The sequence below is a fragment of the Schistocerca gregaria genome, chromosome 6 (assembly GCF_023897955.1).
Source record: "Schistocerca gregaria isolate iqSchGreg1 chromosome 6, iqSchGreg1.2, whole genome shotgun sequence".
Taxonomy (NCBI): domain Eukaryota; kingdom Metazoa; phylum Arthropoda; class Insecta; order Orthoptera; family Acrididae; genus Schistocerca; species Schistocerca gregaria.
In genome coordinates, this window is record NC_064925.1 from 546,573,772 (window position 1) to 546,591,372 (window position 17,601).

At 38.7% G+C, this 17,601-nt stretch overlaps 1 protein-coding gene across 1 annotated transcript in view; it reads right to left on the reverse strand.

The window, feature by feature from the left end:
* The window catches only part of LOC126278935 (putative neural-cadherin 2), a 153,430-nt gene that overhangs the window by 40,259 nt on the left and 95,570 nt on the right, over positions 1–17,601 (reverse strand). The window contains exons 7-11 of the mRNA XM_049979213.1: positions 16,664–16,836; positions 16,420–16,569; positions 16,086–16,277; positions 15,618–15,891; positions 14,412–14,620 (exon numbers count right to left, since the gene is read on the reverse strand). Coding sequence (XP_049835170.1) covers positions 14,412–14,620; positions 15,618–15,891; positions 16,086–16,277; positions 16,420–16,569; positions 16,664–16,836 — 998 coding nt within the window. The remainder of the gene's footprint in view (positions 1–14,411; positions 14,621–15,617; positions 15,892–16,085; positions 16,278–16,419; positions 16,570–16,663; positions 16,837–17,601) is intronic.

Genomic DNA, 17,601 nt, shown 5'->3' on the forward strand with positions numbered 1-17,601 from the left:
TTGAGGGTGTAATGCATTAACTTTGTGCAGTGCTTGAACATCGGACAATCATGCCAAACAATGGACTGCAACAAATGGGGACTATGTTGCAAATCCCAGTTTGCACAAACTTCGAACTATGGCTAAATCGCATGCCTCGTCGAATTCACAGGAAAAATTTCATCAAGGACATCCTACCGATCAACCACAATGCACCAATGAACCTATGACAATGCCGGATGTTTCTCAGTGCAACACTGGACATGCCACGCCTCCCTCTACACAGCACCTGAGCTGTACTGACTCGGCTCAACCGTTACCGACAGTGACGTCACAGCCACCACCTGCTGGCTCACTGACCTCGACCCAGTGAAAACAAACAACTGCGTGACATATGATCCCGCCACAGCTACCACATCCACATCTTGTCAACAAGTCGCCGACACAATGCACGCTTACCGCCCGACAGTTCACTACTGGATCGTGCCCGCAACTTGTTCACCCACAGCACAAGACAATTTCAGCCATATCAGTGCTTCATACGGCAGTGAACGTGTTCTCTCTCCACTGCCGCCGAGTACTGAGTTATTTGGAATATTATTGAAAGGGAAACAGGGCAACCAAGAGCACAGGAAGACTTTAGTGCAATAAAACTGAATGACAAGTGCACTAACAAACAATCAGAAATTGAAAATATTTTGAATAATCATTTTTTAAATGTTGTGGAGAAAATAGGATCTAGATCTTCACTAGAAGAGGCAAGGCTATTAATAGAAGAGGCCATACCTGCGCAGTTTGAAACAACTGTAATTCCACCAACCTCTCCCTCTGAAATCAGTAAAATAATAAACTCACCAAAAAGTAAAAGCTCTTACGGAATTGATGGCATTTCCAGCAAAGTACTTAAAGCTTGTTCCCCACAGATAAGTAGGATTCTCAGCCACGTATGTAATAGCTCTTTGGAGCAGGGTGTTTTCCCTGATAGACTGAAATATGCCATTGTAAAACCATTGCATAAAAAGGGGGATATGTCGGATGTCAACAACTACCGCCCAATCTCTCTTCTGACAGCTCTATCAAAAATTTTTGAGAAAGTAATGTATTCAAGAGTAGCCTCCCATATTTGTAAAAATAAAGTACTAACAAAATGTCAGTTTGGTTTTCAGAAAGGCTTTTCAACAGAAAATGCTATATATGCTTTCACTGATCAAATATTAAATGCTCTGAATAACCGGACATCACCCATTGGTATTTTTTGTGATCTCTCAAAGGCCTTTGATTGTGTAAATCATGGAATTCTTTTAGATAAGCTAAATCATTATGGTTTGAGTGGGGCAGTGCACAAATGGTTTAATTCATACTTAACTGGAAGAATGCAGAAAGTTGAAATAAGTGGTTCGTGTAATGTTAAAACAACAGCTGATTCCTCAAACTGGGGTGCTATCAAGCACGGGGTCCCACAGGGTTCAGTCTTAGGTCCTTTACTGTTCTTGATATACATTAATGACTTACCATTCCACATTGATGAAGATGCAAAGTTAGTTCTTTTTGCTGATGATACAAGTATAGTAATAACATCCAAAAACCAAGAACTAAGTGATGTAATTGTAAATGATGTTTTTCACAAAATTATTAAGTGGTTCTCAGCAAACGGACTCTCTTTAAATTTTGATAAAACACAGTATATACAGTTCCGTACAGTAAATGGCACAACTCCAGTAATAAATATAGAATTTGAACAGAAGTCTGTAGCTAAGGTAGAATTTTCAAAATTTTTAGGTGTGTCCATTGATGAGAGGTTAAACTGGAAGCAACACATTGATGGTCTGCTGAAACGTCTGAGTTCAGCTACGTATGCTATTAGGGTTATTGCAAATTTTGGTGATAAGAATCTCAGTAAATTAGCTTACTATGCCTACTTTCATTCACTGCTTTCGTATGGCATCATATTCTGGGGTAATTCATCGTTGAGTAGAAAAGTATTCATTGCACAAAAACGTGTAATCAGAATAATTGCTGGAGCCCACCCACGGTCATCCTGCAGACATCTATTTAAGGATCTAGGGATCCTCACAGTAACCTCATAGTATATATATTCCCTTATGAAATTTGTTGACAATAATCCAACCCAATTCAAAAGTAATAGCAGTGTGCATACCTATAACACCAGGAGAAAGGATGATCTTCACTATGCAGGGTTAAATCTGACTTTGGCACAGAAAGGGGTAAATTATGCTGCCACAAAAGTCTTTGGGCACCTACCAAACAGAAACAGCATCAAAAGCCTGACAGATAGCCAACTAACATTTAAAAATAAATTAAAAGAATTTCTAGATGAAAACTCCTTCTACTCATTGGCTGAATTTTTAGATATAAACTAAGTAAAAAAAAAAAAAAAAAAACTGAATCATTAGTGTCATGCAATATTTTGTGTAATGTAATTTCTTGTACAGACATCTTTTATTAACCTGACACGTTCCACATCATTACGAAGTGTCGTATTTATGATCTATGGAACAAGTATTAATCTAATCTAATCTAATCTAATCTAATCTACATTCGCGATCGCACACACGATCTCTTCTACTCGAACTGTTACGTCAATACTGTGCCGCTGACCTTTTCTTGTACGCCAGGTTATCCTTTGATAGAGACAGATTCTGATTTTGACCCCATCTTACTCAGTGATACACAGCTGACTGCTTCATGACATACATTTTCGCCTGAACAACTGCGACAGCTACGTGAGCAAATTGCGACATACAACTTGGTGGTACAAGATTAGTTACACATGCTGCAGCTGACACTGACCGAGCATGACATGCAACAAGGTGCTCCTGTCATTGTTCCGCCTCCGTTTGCTGATAATCCTTCACCTTTACTACCAGCTACAACTAATACCCTGATGGTCACACGACATGGATCTATATCCCAGGTGTCACAACTGTCATCATCACGCCGCCTCAAGTGGAAATTCTACGTTACTGATGCGATACAAGCAACTTATTTACACCGCTGCCACCTTTCATTGGTAGTTCCAGACACTACCAGTGCTGCTTACTTTGCCATCCTCTTCACTACCTCCGCAATGTACGACCAACACATCTGCTGTTTCTGCTTCGATGAGGGAGCATCTTTCCGCTCTGACACACGACCGTGCAGCAGTTTTGCGCAAGCAGCTTGCAGCCTTACAACTCGACTGCAACGCTGACAGGGACAGCACATATGCAGCTCCAGTTCCATCAAACAGTGTCGCCTCTCCGCCATGGACCAGTAGTTCATCCGCCAATTCGGCTTCTTCGCATTCACATTAAGTCTCATCGCCTTCCTGCTCCGACCATGGTTTCGCCGACCACGTCCGCCTCCCACCACCTCTCGCTGTCGCCATGCCTCATGCACAGGGCTCCTGGCCATGCCCCCCAACCTTACGATCGTGGCTGTTTCGCACATCAAAATACTGACACTGTCAACTCCGTTTGAACATCCTGCCATCTACCGCTGTAACACACTCACCATCCACAGACTCTGAGGTGACGCTTCCGTCTACACCGAAGTCATCTGCCGCCAAGGTCAGTCATGTGCAGCTTGCTGTTTTCCCCCCTGCTGTGACATCAAGCGCCTCTATAACTCCGTTATTTACATCGCATCGCATCTTCGACGCACTCCGCGCCTTTGATCGGATCAAAACCCTGCTGCGCTGCATGGCTTCGGCACGGAGATGTTCTCCCCACCGACATGCCATTACCTTTTGTTTCCACCGTGCCATCAGCAGCATGGCACAGTCAACCTGTGTACGCTTTCCCCACCTCCTTCCCTCTGCTGGGCGCGCCTTCCAATACATTGAGAAACGGTCCGATCGCGTCTCACACTCGCACCTGCCACGACACGATTGGTCACGCGCACCTGTGCCATCAGCCGGCCGGGTGCACACACGCCTCTCATCATCCTTACCATGCTCCACATTACTGGTGGGGGCTCTGTGGTGGTTAACTACTGCTAGAGTCAACTGCCTCATTTTTGAGAACAAACTTCTTTGAAAACTGGTGATCTCAGTGTGTTCTGAACTCTGTATTTGAGCGGATGTGTTTGTTCCGGAGTGATCAAAATAAAGTAAATTCATTATAAACAAGCGAATACTTAATGTTGAGTTCAAGATTACTGTACGTAGCATCTATACCCCCTCAACTTAATATCAAATAAGGCAGGAGGGATAGATAATATTCCATCAGAATTTCTAAAATATTTGGGAGAAGTGGCAATAAAATGACTATTAATGTTGGTGTGCAGTGTGTACAAGTCTGGTGATACACCATAAGACTCTCTGAAAAACATCATTCACACAATCCCAAAGACAGCAAGAGTCAACAACTGTGAAAATTATTGCACAGTCAGTTTAACAACTCACCCAAGTTGCTGAAAAAATGCAAAACAAAACTGTTTTTGGTTAGGTGACTATCAGTTTGTCTTTAAGAAAGGTATACATACAAGAGGCAATTCTGACTTTGTGGTTGATAATGGAAGAAAAACTGAAGAAAAATCAAGGCACATTCATAGGATCTATTGACCTGGAAAAAGTGCTTAAAAATGTAAAATGGTGCAAGATGTTCAAAATTCTGATAAAAGTAGGTATAAACTACATGGAAAGATGTTAATATACAATATGTACAAGAACCAAGAGGGAACAATAAGAATGGAAGACCAAGAATGAAGTACTTGGATGAAAAAGGGTGTAAGGCAAAGCTCTAGTCTTTCACACCTACTGTTAAATCTGTACAGCAAAGAAGCAATGATGGAAATAAAAGAAAGGAATTAAAATTCAGGTTGAAAGGATATCAGTGGTAATATTTGCTGATGACATTGCTATTCTGTCACACTGAAGAAGAATTACAGGATCTGTTGGATGGAATGAATAGTCTAATGAGTACAAAATATGAATTGAGAGTAAATTAAAGAAAGATAAAAATAATGAGAAGTAGCAGAATTGAGAACAGCATGATATTTAACATCACATTTGAATGCCCCCCCCCCTTTTTTTTGGAAATTAGGTTTTTTTCTTAACACATACTATTCGGCTTCCTTTACAAGCCTAAGCACTCAGCTTTATCAAAATCTGCTTTATTTCATCCTTGTACAACAGAGCACACAGCCTGTTTTTGCAAAATCCATGTCACGTGAATGTAGGAGTCTTTTAAAAAATCACTTTATGCTACTTAATTTGCCAAAGGTGTTAGAGATATTGTTGGGTTTTCTCATAATTTGTTTAATGTGTGATGTGATAGATGTCAGAGCAAGGATTTTTCTGTGTTATGGCATTCCTGGTATAAATGTTTTTCTTGGTGCAATCTAAGCTGACATTTGGTGCTGTAGCTAATGGAATCTACCATTAGCCACCATGAAGGATGTCTATTTAGTTTGCATGGACAGTATTAAACTATGTTTGTTGATGATAGCTGTTATGTGAGTTGGTTACCAGTTTCCACCATTTTGTGGAAATTAAGTGTAGAAGACTAGACTTGTGTTAAACAGTGACTATGGAAAGTGATGGTGAATATAATATTCCTGTGAGTGAAACAAGTGGTGACTGTAAAAGATGAGAAAAGCAGTATTCAAATATCTCCAAAACAAAGTCGTCTCAATATTCAAAGCAAAATGCTGTGCCTGGTATTGACTGCCAGCATTCTGAAAGGAGAGAGGCAAGCAGTCATGGAGGAAAAGACTGCTGTACAGTCAAATTCTCTTATCCTGATTTATCATATTTCAGTAATTTATTATATTATTCAGGAGATAAGAGTGAGTAATATGCTCCTGCTGTCATACATGCACCAGCCAGATACGTTGGAGATCCAACTGAAGTTAAGGCTTCTAAATAAGTGTGTATCAAGTATAAGATAAACCTTTGAGATGGATTCAAAGTACCAGTTTGTGCTGCTACATTTCAGAAAACAGCAAGTGTATTGTGGGGTCACTTAGCCTGGATTGCTTAGCACCATTGAGAACATGGGAGTGCACTACAGGAATGAAGAGGTGGCTGAAGAGGAACTCAGGATGACATAGTCATGACTCAAAGTCATTTCAACAGAGAGAAAATGAGTAGGTCACATTTGCCCCCAACATTAAAAGTAAATGAAATGTTGGAAAATTTTTGCAAAGAATAAAGACAAGCTGTTGCGTGTCAAAATTTAAGATGGTGTTTTATAAGAATTCTAATCTCTGGTGTGACAACCTTCACAGAGAGATCTGTTCAATATGTAAGGAGCTCCAACTTAAAATAAAGGTTGCAGAAAACTGAAGAATGCCAGGAAGTGTGTAAAACTAACCTGTGCTTGGGTGAAGCCTGTGCAAAGAAGTTCCACAGCATCGTGAATAAGTACTCTGAAGATACTATACGAACTGTCTTTGACATACAACAAAATGAACCCCTGTGGAACCTCCCTATGGAAAAAGTCTTTTACACACAACAGGTATGGTTCTATAACCTGACTGTGGTGATACACAAACCAAAGCAAGATGCTGGTGAAATTTTTCGACATACTTGGTGTGAAAGAGAAGCTAGGAGAGGTGCAAATGAAATTGCATCTGCACTACAATATCTTCTCCCACATTATTTGGAAGACAGGAGTACAGATATTGGTAAGAAAGCTTTGAAACCTGAGCTTTTTTAAGATTCGATCAACACTCAGAACTAGAGTTCTATATTAGTAACAAACATTGGCCTGAATTCAATGAAGAAATCTCTGAGAATGTACGTTTGGAGCACAGCATTGTATGGTAGTGAATCATGGACAGTGGGAAAACTGGAACAGAAGAGAAGTGAAACATTTGCAATGTGGTCCTACAGAAGAACGTTGAAAATCAGGAGACCTGGTAAGGTAAGGAATGAGGAGGTTCCCCACATCTACTTTGCCAGTCATGTTATTGTAAATTCCCTGCATTTGGTCCTGTTCTCAAGATTTTTGAAAAGTTGCCAATGACCCCAGATACAGTTATTACATTAATTATATTTTAAATTGTGGATTGACGATTTCACTTGGAAGTTTATGTTTAGGGTGACAAATGGATTACCAGGTATCTTCGAGGCTGATTTTATTCAGCATACTGACCTTGGACTAGATCATTTTTAGGGCATCTTGTGTCACCTGATGGTGTTAGCATTGACTAATAATGTACTCAAGGTATTTATGCTTCTGATTTACCTAGAAATACTAAGGATATAGCCTGATTTATTGGAATAATATTTTTTTACCAATTTTATAGCAAATTTTGACAAGCTGGCAAGCCCCATGAATGAAATAAGGGACAAGGGAAAAAATTCCAATGAAGTGAATCCTTCAGCATTTCAGGGTTTAAAAATGCCTTTCCCAGTGTAACAGTCCTCGCAGTTTCAGGTTTCTCCAAAGAGAATGTACTGGAGACTGAAATATCTATGTCTGGTGTTGCTGGGCTATTGTTGCAGGAATAGCACATAGTTAGGTGTCTTGTGTGCATCACAAACCTTATCTGACTTAGAGAGCAAGTATTCTTTTCATGAGTAGGAGGTGTTTGGGGTCTCTTCAGTGGGTAAAGTTCTAGATGTTTTTAGAAGACTGTCCTTTCCATCCTGAAACTGACAATCAGATCATTAGTTTGGTACTTGGGAGACCAAGGCATACTGAGCATATTGCTACAAGAGCCAATAGTAACTTGACTTTCCAATTTAAGGTTCAGCTTATCATGCTATTAGAGAATATTGTGGTGGACACCTTGACATGCACCTTTGTGGTGGAGAGGAACAGCCCCATGTTAGTGAAGATTGTTCAGAACTCCTGGTTGACTGAATCCACCTTATATTGGCAGACTTGCCCCTCTTATTTAAGTGTTTGATGATATGTAAATATGCATATTCTAAGCTTAGTCTGATTAAGTTGAGGTGGGTGATTATATGGTTTGGTATAAAAAAAGAATAATGTGTTGTATATAATAGAGGGAAACATTCCACATGGGAAAAATATATCTAAAAACAAAGATGATGTGACTTACCAAACAAAAGCACTGGCAGGTCGATAGACACACAAATAAACACAAACATACACACAAAATTAAAGCTTTCGCAACCAATGGTTGCTTCTTCAGGAAAGAGGGAAGGAGAGGGAAAGACGAAAGGATGTGGGTTTTAAGGGAGAGGGTAAGGAGTCATTCCAATCCCGGGAATGGAAAGACTTGCCATAGGGGGAAAAAAGGACAGGTATACGCTCGCACGCACACACACATATCCATCCGCACATACATTGACAAAAGCTGAAAATGTCTGCTTGTGTCTGTGTATGTGCAGATGGATATGTGTGTGTGTGCGAGTGTATACCTGTCCTTTTCCCCTCCTAAGGTAAGTCTTTCCGCTCCCGGGATTGGAATGACTCCTTACCCTCTCCCTTAAAACCCACATCCTTTCGTCTTTCCCTCTCCTTCCCTCTTTCCTGAAGAAGCAACTGTTGGTTGCGAAAGCTTGAATTCTGTGTGTATGTTTGTGTGTCTATCGACCTGCCAGCGCTTTTGTTTGGTAAGTCACATCATCTTTGTTTTTAGATATATTAATAATGTGTTGTGTTGGACTACTCATGGGTACCGAGACTGCAGAATTATGATGCCCCACAATTTGATACCTAAATTTGGCTCCCATTTAAATGTTATCATGAGTGCCCTGTTGGCAGTAATCTGGGAGTGTTTACGGGTAGGATGAAGTTCAGGAGAATATTTTCTCTGGAAGGGGAGGGTCAAAGACATCAGAATGTTGATCTAAGCATGTACACTTCATGGGATAAGTAGGCCAGTGATGAATACTTGTCATGGTTTACTGGCATCTAATGTAGTGGATTTCACAAGGGAGAAGATTTACGTTGATTTTGTGGGCTCTTCTTGGTTTCCATACATGGTAACCAATTTACACAGGTTTGTGATGATGCATTTCTGTTGATTAGCCCTGACATGGGAGGCCATGGTGAGTGGTACTATTTATTGCTTGCAGTCCATATTTAGTACTTCTGGTCCTCCACAGTATCTGGTTTCTGACATTGCTAAGGCATTTAAATCCAACATGTTGCTCAGTTTCCAGTTTGGGATGGGTAAAGCACATATAATCACTACGCCATATTTTCCCAATCCATCTTTCATGGTCTGGGTTAGTCACACCTTAAGACTGGCATTTATAGGTTGCCACCATCATGTTTATTCTCTCTGGGATTAGTCCTTGCAGTGGATTTCCATAGCCTTTATTACCCTGGTCCATGAGGTCCAAAAGTAAGCTCCTGTTGCTCTTATGTCCAAAGGCCAACTTGTGGAATATTACTGATTTCTTCCTGCACCAGTGTGATGTAAATCTAGGAGAACTCGAGAGGAGCCATGGCCAATTTGAGATCCTCTTGTGCTCTTAAGCAGAGAAGGTACGATGTTGGGAGATGGTTAACCTCCAGGGGATACATTTTGGATTCCCAATTCTGGTGTTGCTAGTACACCTACTGACAGAGTTGTGGAAAAGTTGCTGCTCCAGTTTAGGTGACATGTGGAGGTCATGAAATTTGTTATGCTGGTAAAATTAAAGTTGTTTGGTATGACTGGCTGGAAGACTCCAAGAGGCAGGCTACACCTCCTGAATTAGAAACATGTTTTCTATCCTTTGCATTCACAGGCACTTTTCCTTCAGGAACTGTGAGCAATATGTGTTGTTTAAGTGTAACTGTAATGTGTGTGTGGTATGGAGTCATGTAGGTATTGGATGATAATGATAATGAGAGAAGGGAGAGGGTAAAACAAAGCACTGGCACATAGCCTGGTCCTCTCGAATAGCATCAAACAGTCTGCCAAGCTTGACGTCCACCGGTGATCAGGTACATTATGTTACACCCTCCTGTCTCCCATACCTTAAAGGCAAATAGAGGATTGTCAGCAATGCATGGTGCACCTATATGGTCACCCATCCAAATACTGGCCACACTCAATGCTGCTTGACTTCGGTGTTCTGACAGGAACTGGTGAGTCCACTGCTGTACAGCTGTTAACTTTTACCATGTTGACCATCTTGGTCAGGAATCCTGAAGTTCAGAATCTATCTGTCCCAAGCTAAGACCTATTTTAATGACAAATTGTTATCATTTTTGTTTGAACACAAAGAGTTTTGCAGCAGGGAGGATGTGGCATTATTCAGCAAGCCCACTGATTTTAAATCATCTGATGAGTTGTGCCTCCAGTTAGGCAGTGCTCGCAAGTTGGTAAGAGGGTGCTGCAGGTGTGGACAGTGATGCTTTGGAAAAGAATCAGTCTGTTTCTGGCAGGGGCAACAACAACTTGATGGTGTATGTCTCTCTTGGCCTTACCAGAGAAAGTAGCAACTAAACTGAAGATGACTGGGGCATGTTATTTGTCTTCTAAATAATGTTGTCTAATGATCCACTACATCTACTTGATCACAACTGATTGCAATTGAACCTAACCTTGTGTTCCCCATCCTAACTAGTTGGTAATCATTTAGGCTCCCTCCAACACTGATTTTGGGTATCCCCGTAAGCCTGTTACAACATCACTTGCTAAAATGCTGTCTTTTAGCTTTTAGTCACTACAATGTATTTTCCCTCTGCTTTGGATCTCTTACTTCTTGTACAAGATGGGTCTCTCTTAACTTGCTTTATTAGTGATTTGGCTGTTCCTCCTATTTAAACACACTAAACCAATTCTCTCCAGTCCTGTAAATTGGAAGCATTATTATCTACTTTAATATTTTTCTATATGCCTCCTAAAGGCAATTTATTATTATTATTTCTAACATACATAACATAAACACATTAAATTATGAATGTACATTATGATTATAATTAGAGTTAAACTTTCAAACTGCTGTAGAAATAACACCACTGGTCAGAATGACATCAAATTTCAATGGAATATTATTGGAGAAGGGGGAAAATGTATGGCAGAAGAAAAATAAATAGTTACAAAATGTAGCAATAAATGGTGCTGTAAGCATTATAATTTAATAGTGGTTGACTACAAATGGTAAATGAATCATACAACAATGCCTAAGATGTAAGTTTGATGCTAAACAAACTGTGCTACTCACTATACACAGGTGTACAGGTGTGACACTATTAGTTACATAAGAACATCCACCATGGCAAGGTCACTACGCACGGGTGTACAGGTGTGATACTATTAGTTACATAAGAACATCCACCATGGCAAGGTCATATCACATCAGATGGGAAAAATCAGTTTAAATTGTCCTGAGGCCAAAAGCTGCATAAAAAACATCAATAAAAATCAAATTGAGTTATTAATTTCAATGTGAATGGTGCAAAACATGTTTAATATGCTGTCCACATTTTCTGCAGCAAGTTGAAATCAAGAAACAGCATGCCTCACAACTGATCGAAGTGTTTCTGGGGTCACATTCAGAATGTTTTGCGCAATACTTGCCTTCAATGCAGTTATGTTTGCAATAAGAACATTAAACACAGCATCTTTCAGATAGCTCCACAGCCAGATGTCACACAGATTAAGATTAGGTGATCAGGACGGCCAGGCTTTAGGGAAACGGCGGCTGATAATTTTAGTATTTCTGAAATTGCACTTCAGCAGCTGCTTAACTGAATTTGCAATGTACGGATGTGCACCATATTGCATAAAAATGATCCCATCCACACATCAACATCATTCGAGACCTGGAATGACATGGTTGTGAAAAAGACACTCATAGCACTTACCAGTGATGGTACAGGTAACAGGACCAGAAACACCTGTCTCTTTGTAAAAATATGGCCCTATGATAAATGATGCTATAAACCCACATCACAAAGTGGCCTTTCCAGGCTGAAGTGGTGCTGGGTGATTTACCTGTGGATTTTCCATTGCTAACAATTCTGTCTATTGACATATCCTGTCAGATGGAAGTGGGCTTTGTCTGTTCACAAAATCTTCCATGGCCAATCATTGTCCACTTTAATGCAAGCAAGAAATTCTAAAGCAAAGGTCTCTCTTGCTGGCAGTTCAACAGGAAGCAACTTGTGCACATGAGTAATTTTGAATGGATACAAAGAAGGATGTTTCATAGGATTTTATGCACCATGCTCATGGGTATGTCCAATATCCAGGCAATTCTCCGAGCATTACATGGTTGCACACCATCACTCATCTCATCCTGCATTGCTATGGCCACTGCTTCCACTGACATCAAACTAATTCAATTCCTTCTCTACCAGGTTGCACACAAAAAGAACCAGACGTTTTGAATTTCAGAATCATTTAGTCCAGACCCATGGCAGACATCAGACCACTGCCTTTTTCTCAAACCCTTCAGTATCTGGAATTTCTGCAGAGCAATGCATGCACAGTCATCTTTCTTGTAATACCACTTTACAAGCAGAGTGCAATCCTACATTGAGACAGTCATGGCAAATGTTGCTGACAGCAAATGAGGAAAAGCCTTGAACCTGGCTTGTTTATACCCACTTCAATGGGTTATGCACATGACAGGTGTTTTCAGTTACATATTCTGAAACATACAGAACCATCTATTTGTCAGTTTTCACACTATGTTTTTTCTTCTGCCATATGTTTTCTGCCGTCTCTGATAATATTCTGTTGCAATTTGACGTCATTCTGACAAGTGGTGTTATTTCTATGGTGCTTTGAAAGTTTAATTATAATCACCTTGTATATTAAGCAAGGAGATGCTGGAATTGCTTCCCTTCATTGTTTAAGCACTTACTTAGCAAATTGCTCATTACACTCTGTACTTCACTCTGAGAAATGGCAGCAATTTCTTGACTGATGTTAGTTTTAAGTTCATCTAAAGTGGATGGATTTCATTTGTACACTTTCTCTTTTAATATCCCCACACATATAAAAATTTCAGGGGCTTAAATTGGGGGGGTGGGTGGGGGGGACAAGGGGTCACATATTAAACTCTATCTTGAAATACATCATGAATTTTCTGTAATTAGAAGCTGTCTGTATGTGCCATTGCAGAGTCCTGCTGAAAGGTCACCAAAACACTTTCTCTCTCAGTTAATTGCCCAAAAAAAAGGCCACAATATATTTTCCATATATCTCTCACTGTTAATTGTTTCCTGAAAGAGAATAGGGCCTATTGTTTTCTCCACTGAAAGTACACTAAAAGCCTATTTTTTGATCATGCAGGGGTGCCTCATGTGTTACATTTGGCTTTTCAGAACTCCAACAATGATTATTATATGAAGTAATGTATCCACTTAGGTGGAACTGTGATTCATTCACAAAAAAACTTAGGTGAAGGTCATTTTCTGTCATGCATACTATTCAAAATCCTTTCACTCTCCCCACCAGTGCCGCCACTGCCCGGCTACCACCAGGGGGAAGAAACACCCCTCAGGCTGTTGATTTTCCACTTTGTGCTAAATAAATAATAAGACAAAGCTCAAATGTTTGTGCAGATAAACAGGATTTTTAATTTTAAAGAGTAAAGGTACCCAGTCACCATACACATAAGATGTCTAGTGACAAACAGGCACTTAAATAAGATTGAACTGTAGCTTTGTTTCCATCCCAGCACTGAGGCCCATCTAGAGTAAGGGGTTGTGCCTGTGAAGGAGATGAAATTAAAACAAGGAGGGAAGTGGAATGGATGAATGGAGTGAAGTGAGGATCTCGGCTAAGAAGGGTGAGGCATAAAGGGAATGGCATAATAATGTGACATTTCTGAGCTCACCCTGGTATGGACAGGGAAAGCTGCATGAGTTACATGATGAAATAGGAGTTATGGTTAAGAGAGGGACAGAGAGAGACAAGAACAAGAGGAAAGTATGTGGGTGGAGGGTAGTGGATGCATGTACAGTGTGTGTTTTTTTTATATTTTTTTAGACTGTCTTTCTGTGGTCTTCCTCTTTCTCTGTTTCATACTGTCATTCACATGGTGACTTACTCAGCTAGGAGCTTGAGACAGTGTCAATTCTTGGAGGGAATAAACTAACCTTAATCTAACTTAGCTGCAGTTTAGTCTTGTTAATGTGCCTTTTTGCTACACAACACTTAAAATATACGATATGAGGTTACTTTTACTCCATCTACTGTTTTTATTCTACTCATAATTTCTGCTTCTCCCTCAAAATGGTCACCTCCCCCCCCCCCCCCCTCCCTGGTCCCCTCCTCCCTCACACCTCCACTCCTTCCTTCTCTTCTCTCTTCACTTGTATCTACTCCATTCAGCACAACTCCAAATCTGAGCTGCCACACCAGGATAATGTAGCTGTTCATGTGAAGCTGTCAGTGTGTGTGTATGTGTTTCTTAGCATCATATTGTAGCTTTATATGTGTTATTCAGATAATTAATAAAAAAAGGTGTTTATTAACACATCAATACAAATTTACTTCATACTTCATGCTATGAGCTAAAGAACTAATAAAAAAATAAAATAAAATAAGAGGAAGCTTACCATATAATTATAAACAACTATCTCTTTGTTTCCAGGAGCCATAGAATTATCATTCTCATCACCAACTGTGATAGTGAGAGTCGATGTTCCAGACATTACAGGATTACCAGAGTCCTTAATGACTATAGGAATTAGATATTTCTTTTGTGATTCTCTATCAAATGACAGCAGAGATGACACAACAGCTGAGCCATTTCCATTAGCACCACCTGAAAAAAAAAAAAAAAAAAAAAAAAAAAAAAAAAAAAAAAAAAAAAAAAAAAAAAAGCTACTATAAACCTGGCACAGAATTCGATGGATATTGCATGCAGTTAAACTTTCATTGAATATACTGGTGATACAACAATGTACAGGAATGTATAAAAAGAAAAGAAAGATGCTATGAGAACAAACTATTCTAAAATAGAAGACATGTGGAAGCATAATGAAAAATAATTCATGTCAGTTGAATACTTATTTCCATCTTTGTGCATTTTATATGAAGGTGGTACCAATAGTTGTACAAATTACACAAAAGATACACAAATTGACTCAATCTGGATATGTTTTTAACAAGTTCTCTTGTTGTACTATGAATATTTTTCAGCATGCTGAATGAATCAGTTTATTTGTCAAGTTCAGTATCAAATACTTTTGATGGGGATGCCTTTTTACTGCAGACAGTTTTTCATTCTCGCTCTGTATATCCGAATTGCTTATTTTGCACATACATTTTCTCATTCTTCTTATGATTATTTTCATGTTTCATCACATTTCATGTCCCACACTAAATATTACGCAATTCTTTGCACTGGATTTTAATAAGTTCTTATCAACTTCACTGTTGTCAACTTTAACAGGCAAATTAAGGGACCTACATCTTAAAATAAACAATAACAAAATAGCATTTCAGCATTTCTATATGATTAAGAGGTATCCAAAGAGATTCTCTTTGTTTCTTTGCAGTCTTAAAGCGATGTTCATAATTTTCTAATCTTAAGTATGCATGTTTCAATGTTCTACTTATCTACTGAACTTGTCATATTTGATGAGAGTGTTAGTAAAATATTTTCGAATACCACATGCATTCATTTTGTTTTATTTCTTTTGCTCATCTTAGAACTGCTAAAAATATCCAGATTTTGTAATATTATTAACCTACTTATGAATGAACTAAATTTTTAGTTGGAATACATTTGTAAAAAGAAAAAAACTGTGTTAACTTACTGTGAATATTTTCAATGAGAAATGAGGATTTTATAGCATCATCTGCATCATCTGCCATTTGAAAAGTGAAAGGTGGCCCATTTCCAATATGACTGTCATCTTCATCACTTGCAAAAATTTCTAAAATGATTCCTGGAGAAGCATTTTCTTGTACGACAGGCTGATAATTGTGCTGGAATACGGGGGCATTATCATTTATATCTTTAACTAGTAGAATCAAAGTTGCTGTTGAAGTTTTTGGTGGAAATCCATCATCAACTGCCAAAATTTGTACCTGTACAGTTAAAGTGCAGTTTTATTTAGGTTCACAAGGCATAACAAAAATATGTAGGAAAATTATAGTTAATATTTTACCTCATGTCTAGGCACTGTTTCTCTATCAAGGTTACGTTGTAGATAGACTGTCCCATGTTGGTCTATCCGGAAATGTTTCCTGGTATCAGAGGAGCGCTGAATCTGGTAACTAACTTTACTTTTCCCACCTTTATCTGCATCTGTTGCCCTAAATGTAACTAAAGATGTATTAACTTCTGTGTTCTCTTCAACAGAAACTTCGCATATACTGTTCTCAAAAATTGGTTGATTGTCATTTATATCTCGTAATTTTATCACAACCCACGAATATCTGGTATGATACTCATCAGTGTCATTATTTGTGTCCTTAAAAAAAAAAAACAAGGTGCTTATAGAAAGAACAAACTTGTTATGTAATACCAAAGTTATGTACCTTATACTAAGCTACAAAACTCAAGAGAGGAAAAGGGAAATAATAAATTTCTTCATGTACAGTTTAAATACATACCTTGTCAGTAACTTGTATTTTGAACCTAAAATAATTATTATGTTTCCCTTCTTCATAGTCTAATGGCTTAATGGCTTTCAGTGCTGCGCTCCCATCAAAATTTGGAATCAGTACAAATTTATCAGAGCCATAGCCACTATTCTCAACAACCTGAGAAATGATTCACTACCATGACTTTAATGTCTGGTGTCTATATCTGTATGTTATGAATAGTATGACAGAGAACACATGTAGTGATTAATACCTTGTATTGCAAAGAGCTTACTTCATCCTGATCATGAACAGTAACAGTTAGAATTGTGTCTTCTGGCACAGTTAATCCATCTGTTTCATCAACTTCAGTAATCCATTCTGCCTTTGTAAACTCTGGTGGCATGTCATTGACATCTTTCACCAAGATGGAAACTGTACCTGTGCCTGTTGGAAAATATCATATTAATTACTGGCGGCTACATTGACAGTGACAATCATACTGAAATTGAAATGTGATATTTGTCAATATTATATGAAAACTTAATATCACTTAACATTATTGTGCAGGTGAATTCATTTGATTCTGATAAGCATGGGGTATTACAAAAACAAGTGGTTGCTTTGTTGTATAATATGCTTCACACTATTTGATTTCTACAGATAAAACTGATGGTTCTAGGGATAAAACATTTATCCAATTGTCCCAGCAAGATGTTTTAGACCACTAGACTCAAAGTTAATAAAATTTTAGTTCCACATGAGACATAAGCTAAATTATGTTAAATTAATTTTGTTATTATAGGTCTGTTGATTTGCTCCATATTCCCAAATTATCATTGGGGCAGCATCTCTGGGGGAATGAAGCTGCTGCAGAAAGTGACTCACTCAATCATTTCAGCACATTTAATTCATTCACAATAAGCATTACCACTTGTTATATGACTAAAAGAATCTTCAGTCCTTGCATCCAGATAATCAGTTAATTTAGGGGTGAGGGTGAGGGGAGAGGGGGGGGGGGGGGCTGAATAGTTTGATGCTTATTTAATTTTCTTTAAAATTTATAGGGATTATTAATTCCTTGTTTAATGTCTTGCTTCAGTTTGTTAATGACCTCTGTAACAGAAAACAAAGCCACAAGAAAATAAAGCCTACTTTAACATCTTTTATTGTGGTTGTGTAAACCACAATGCAGTTATTATTTAAACCATT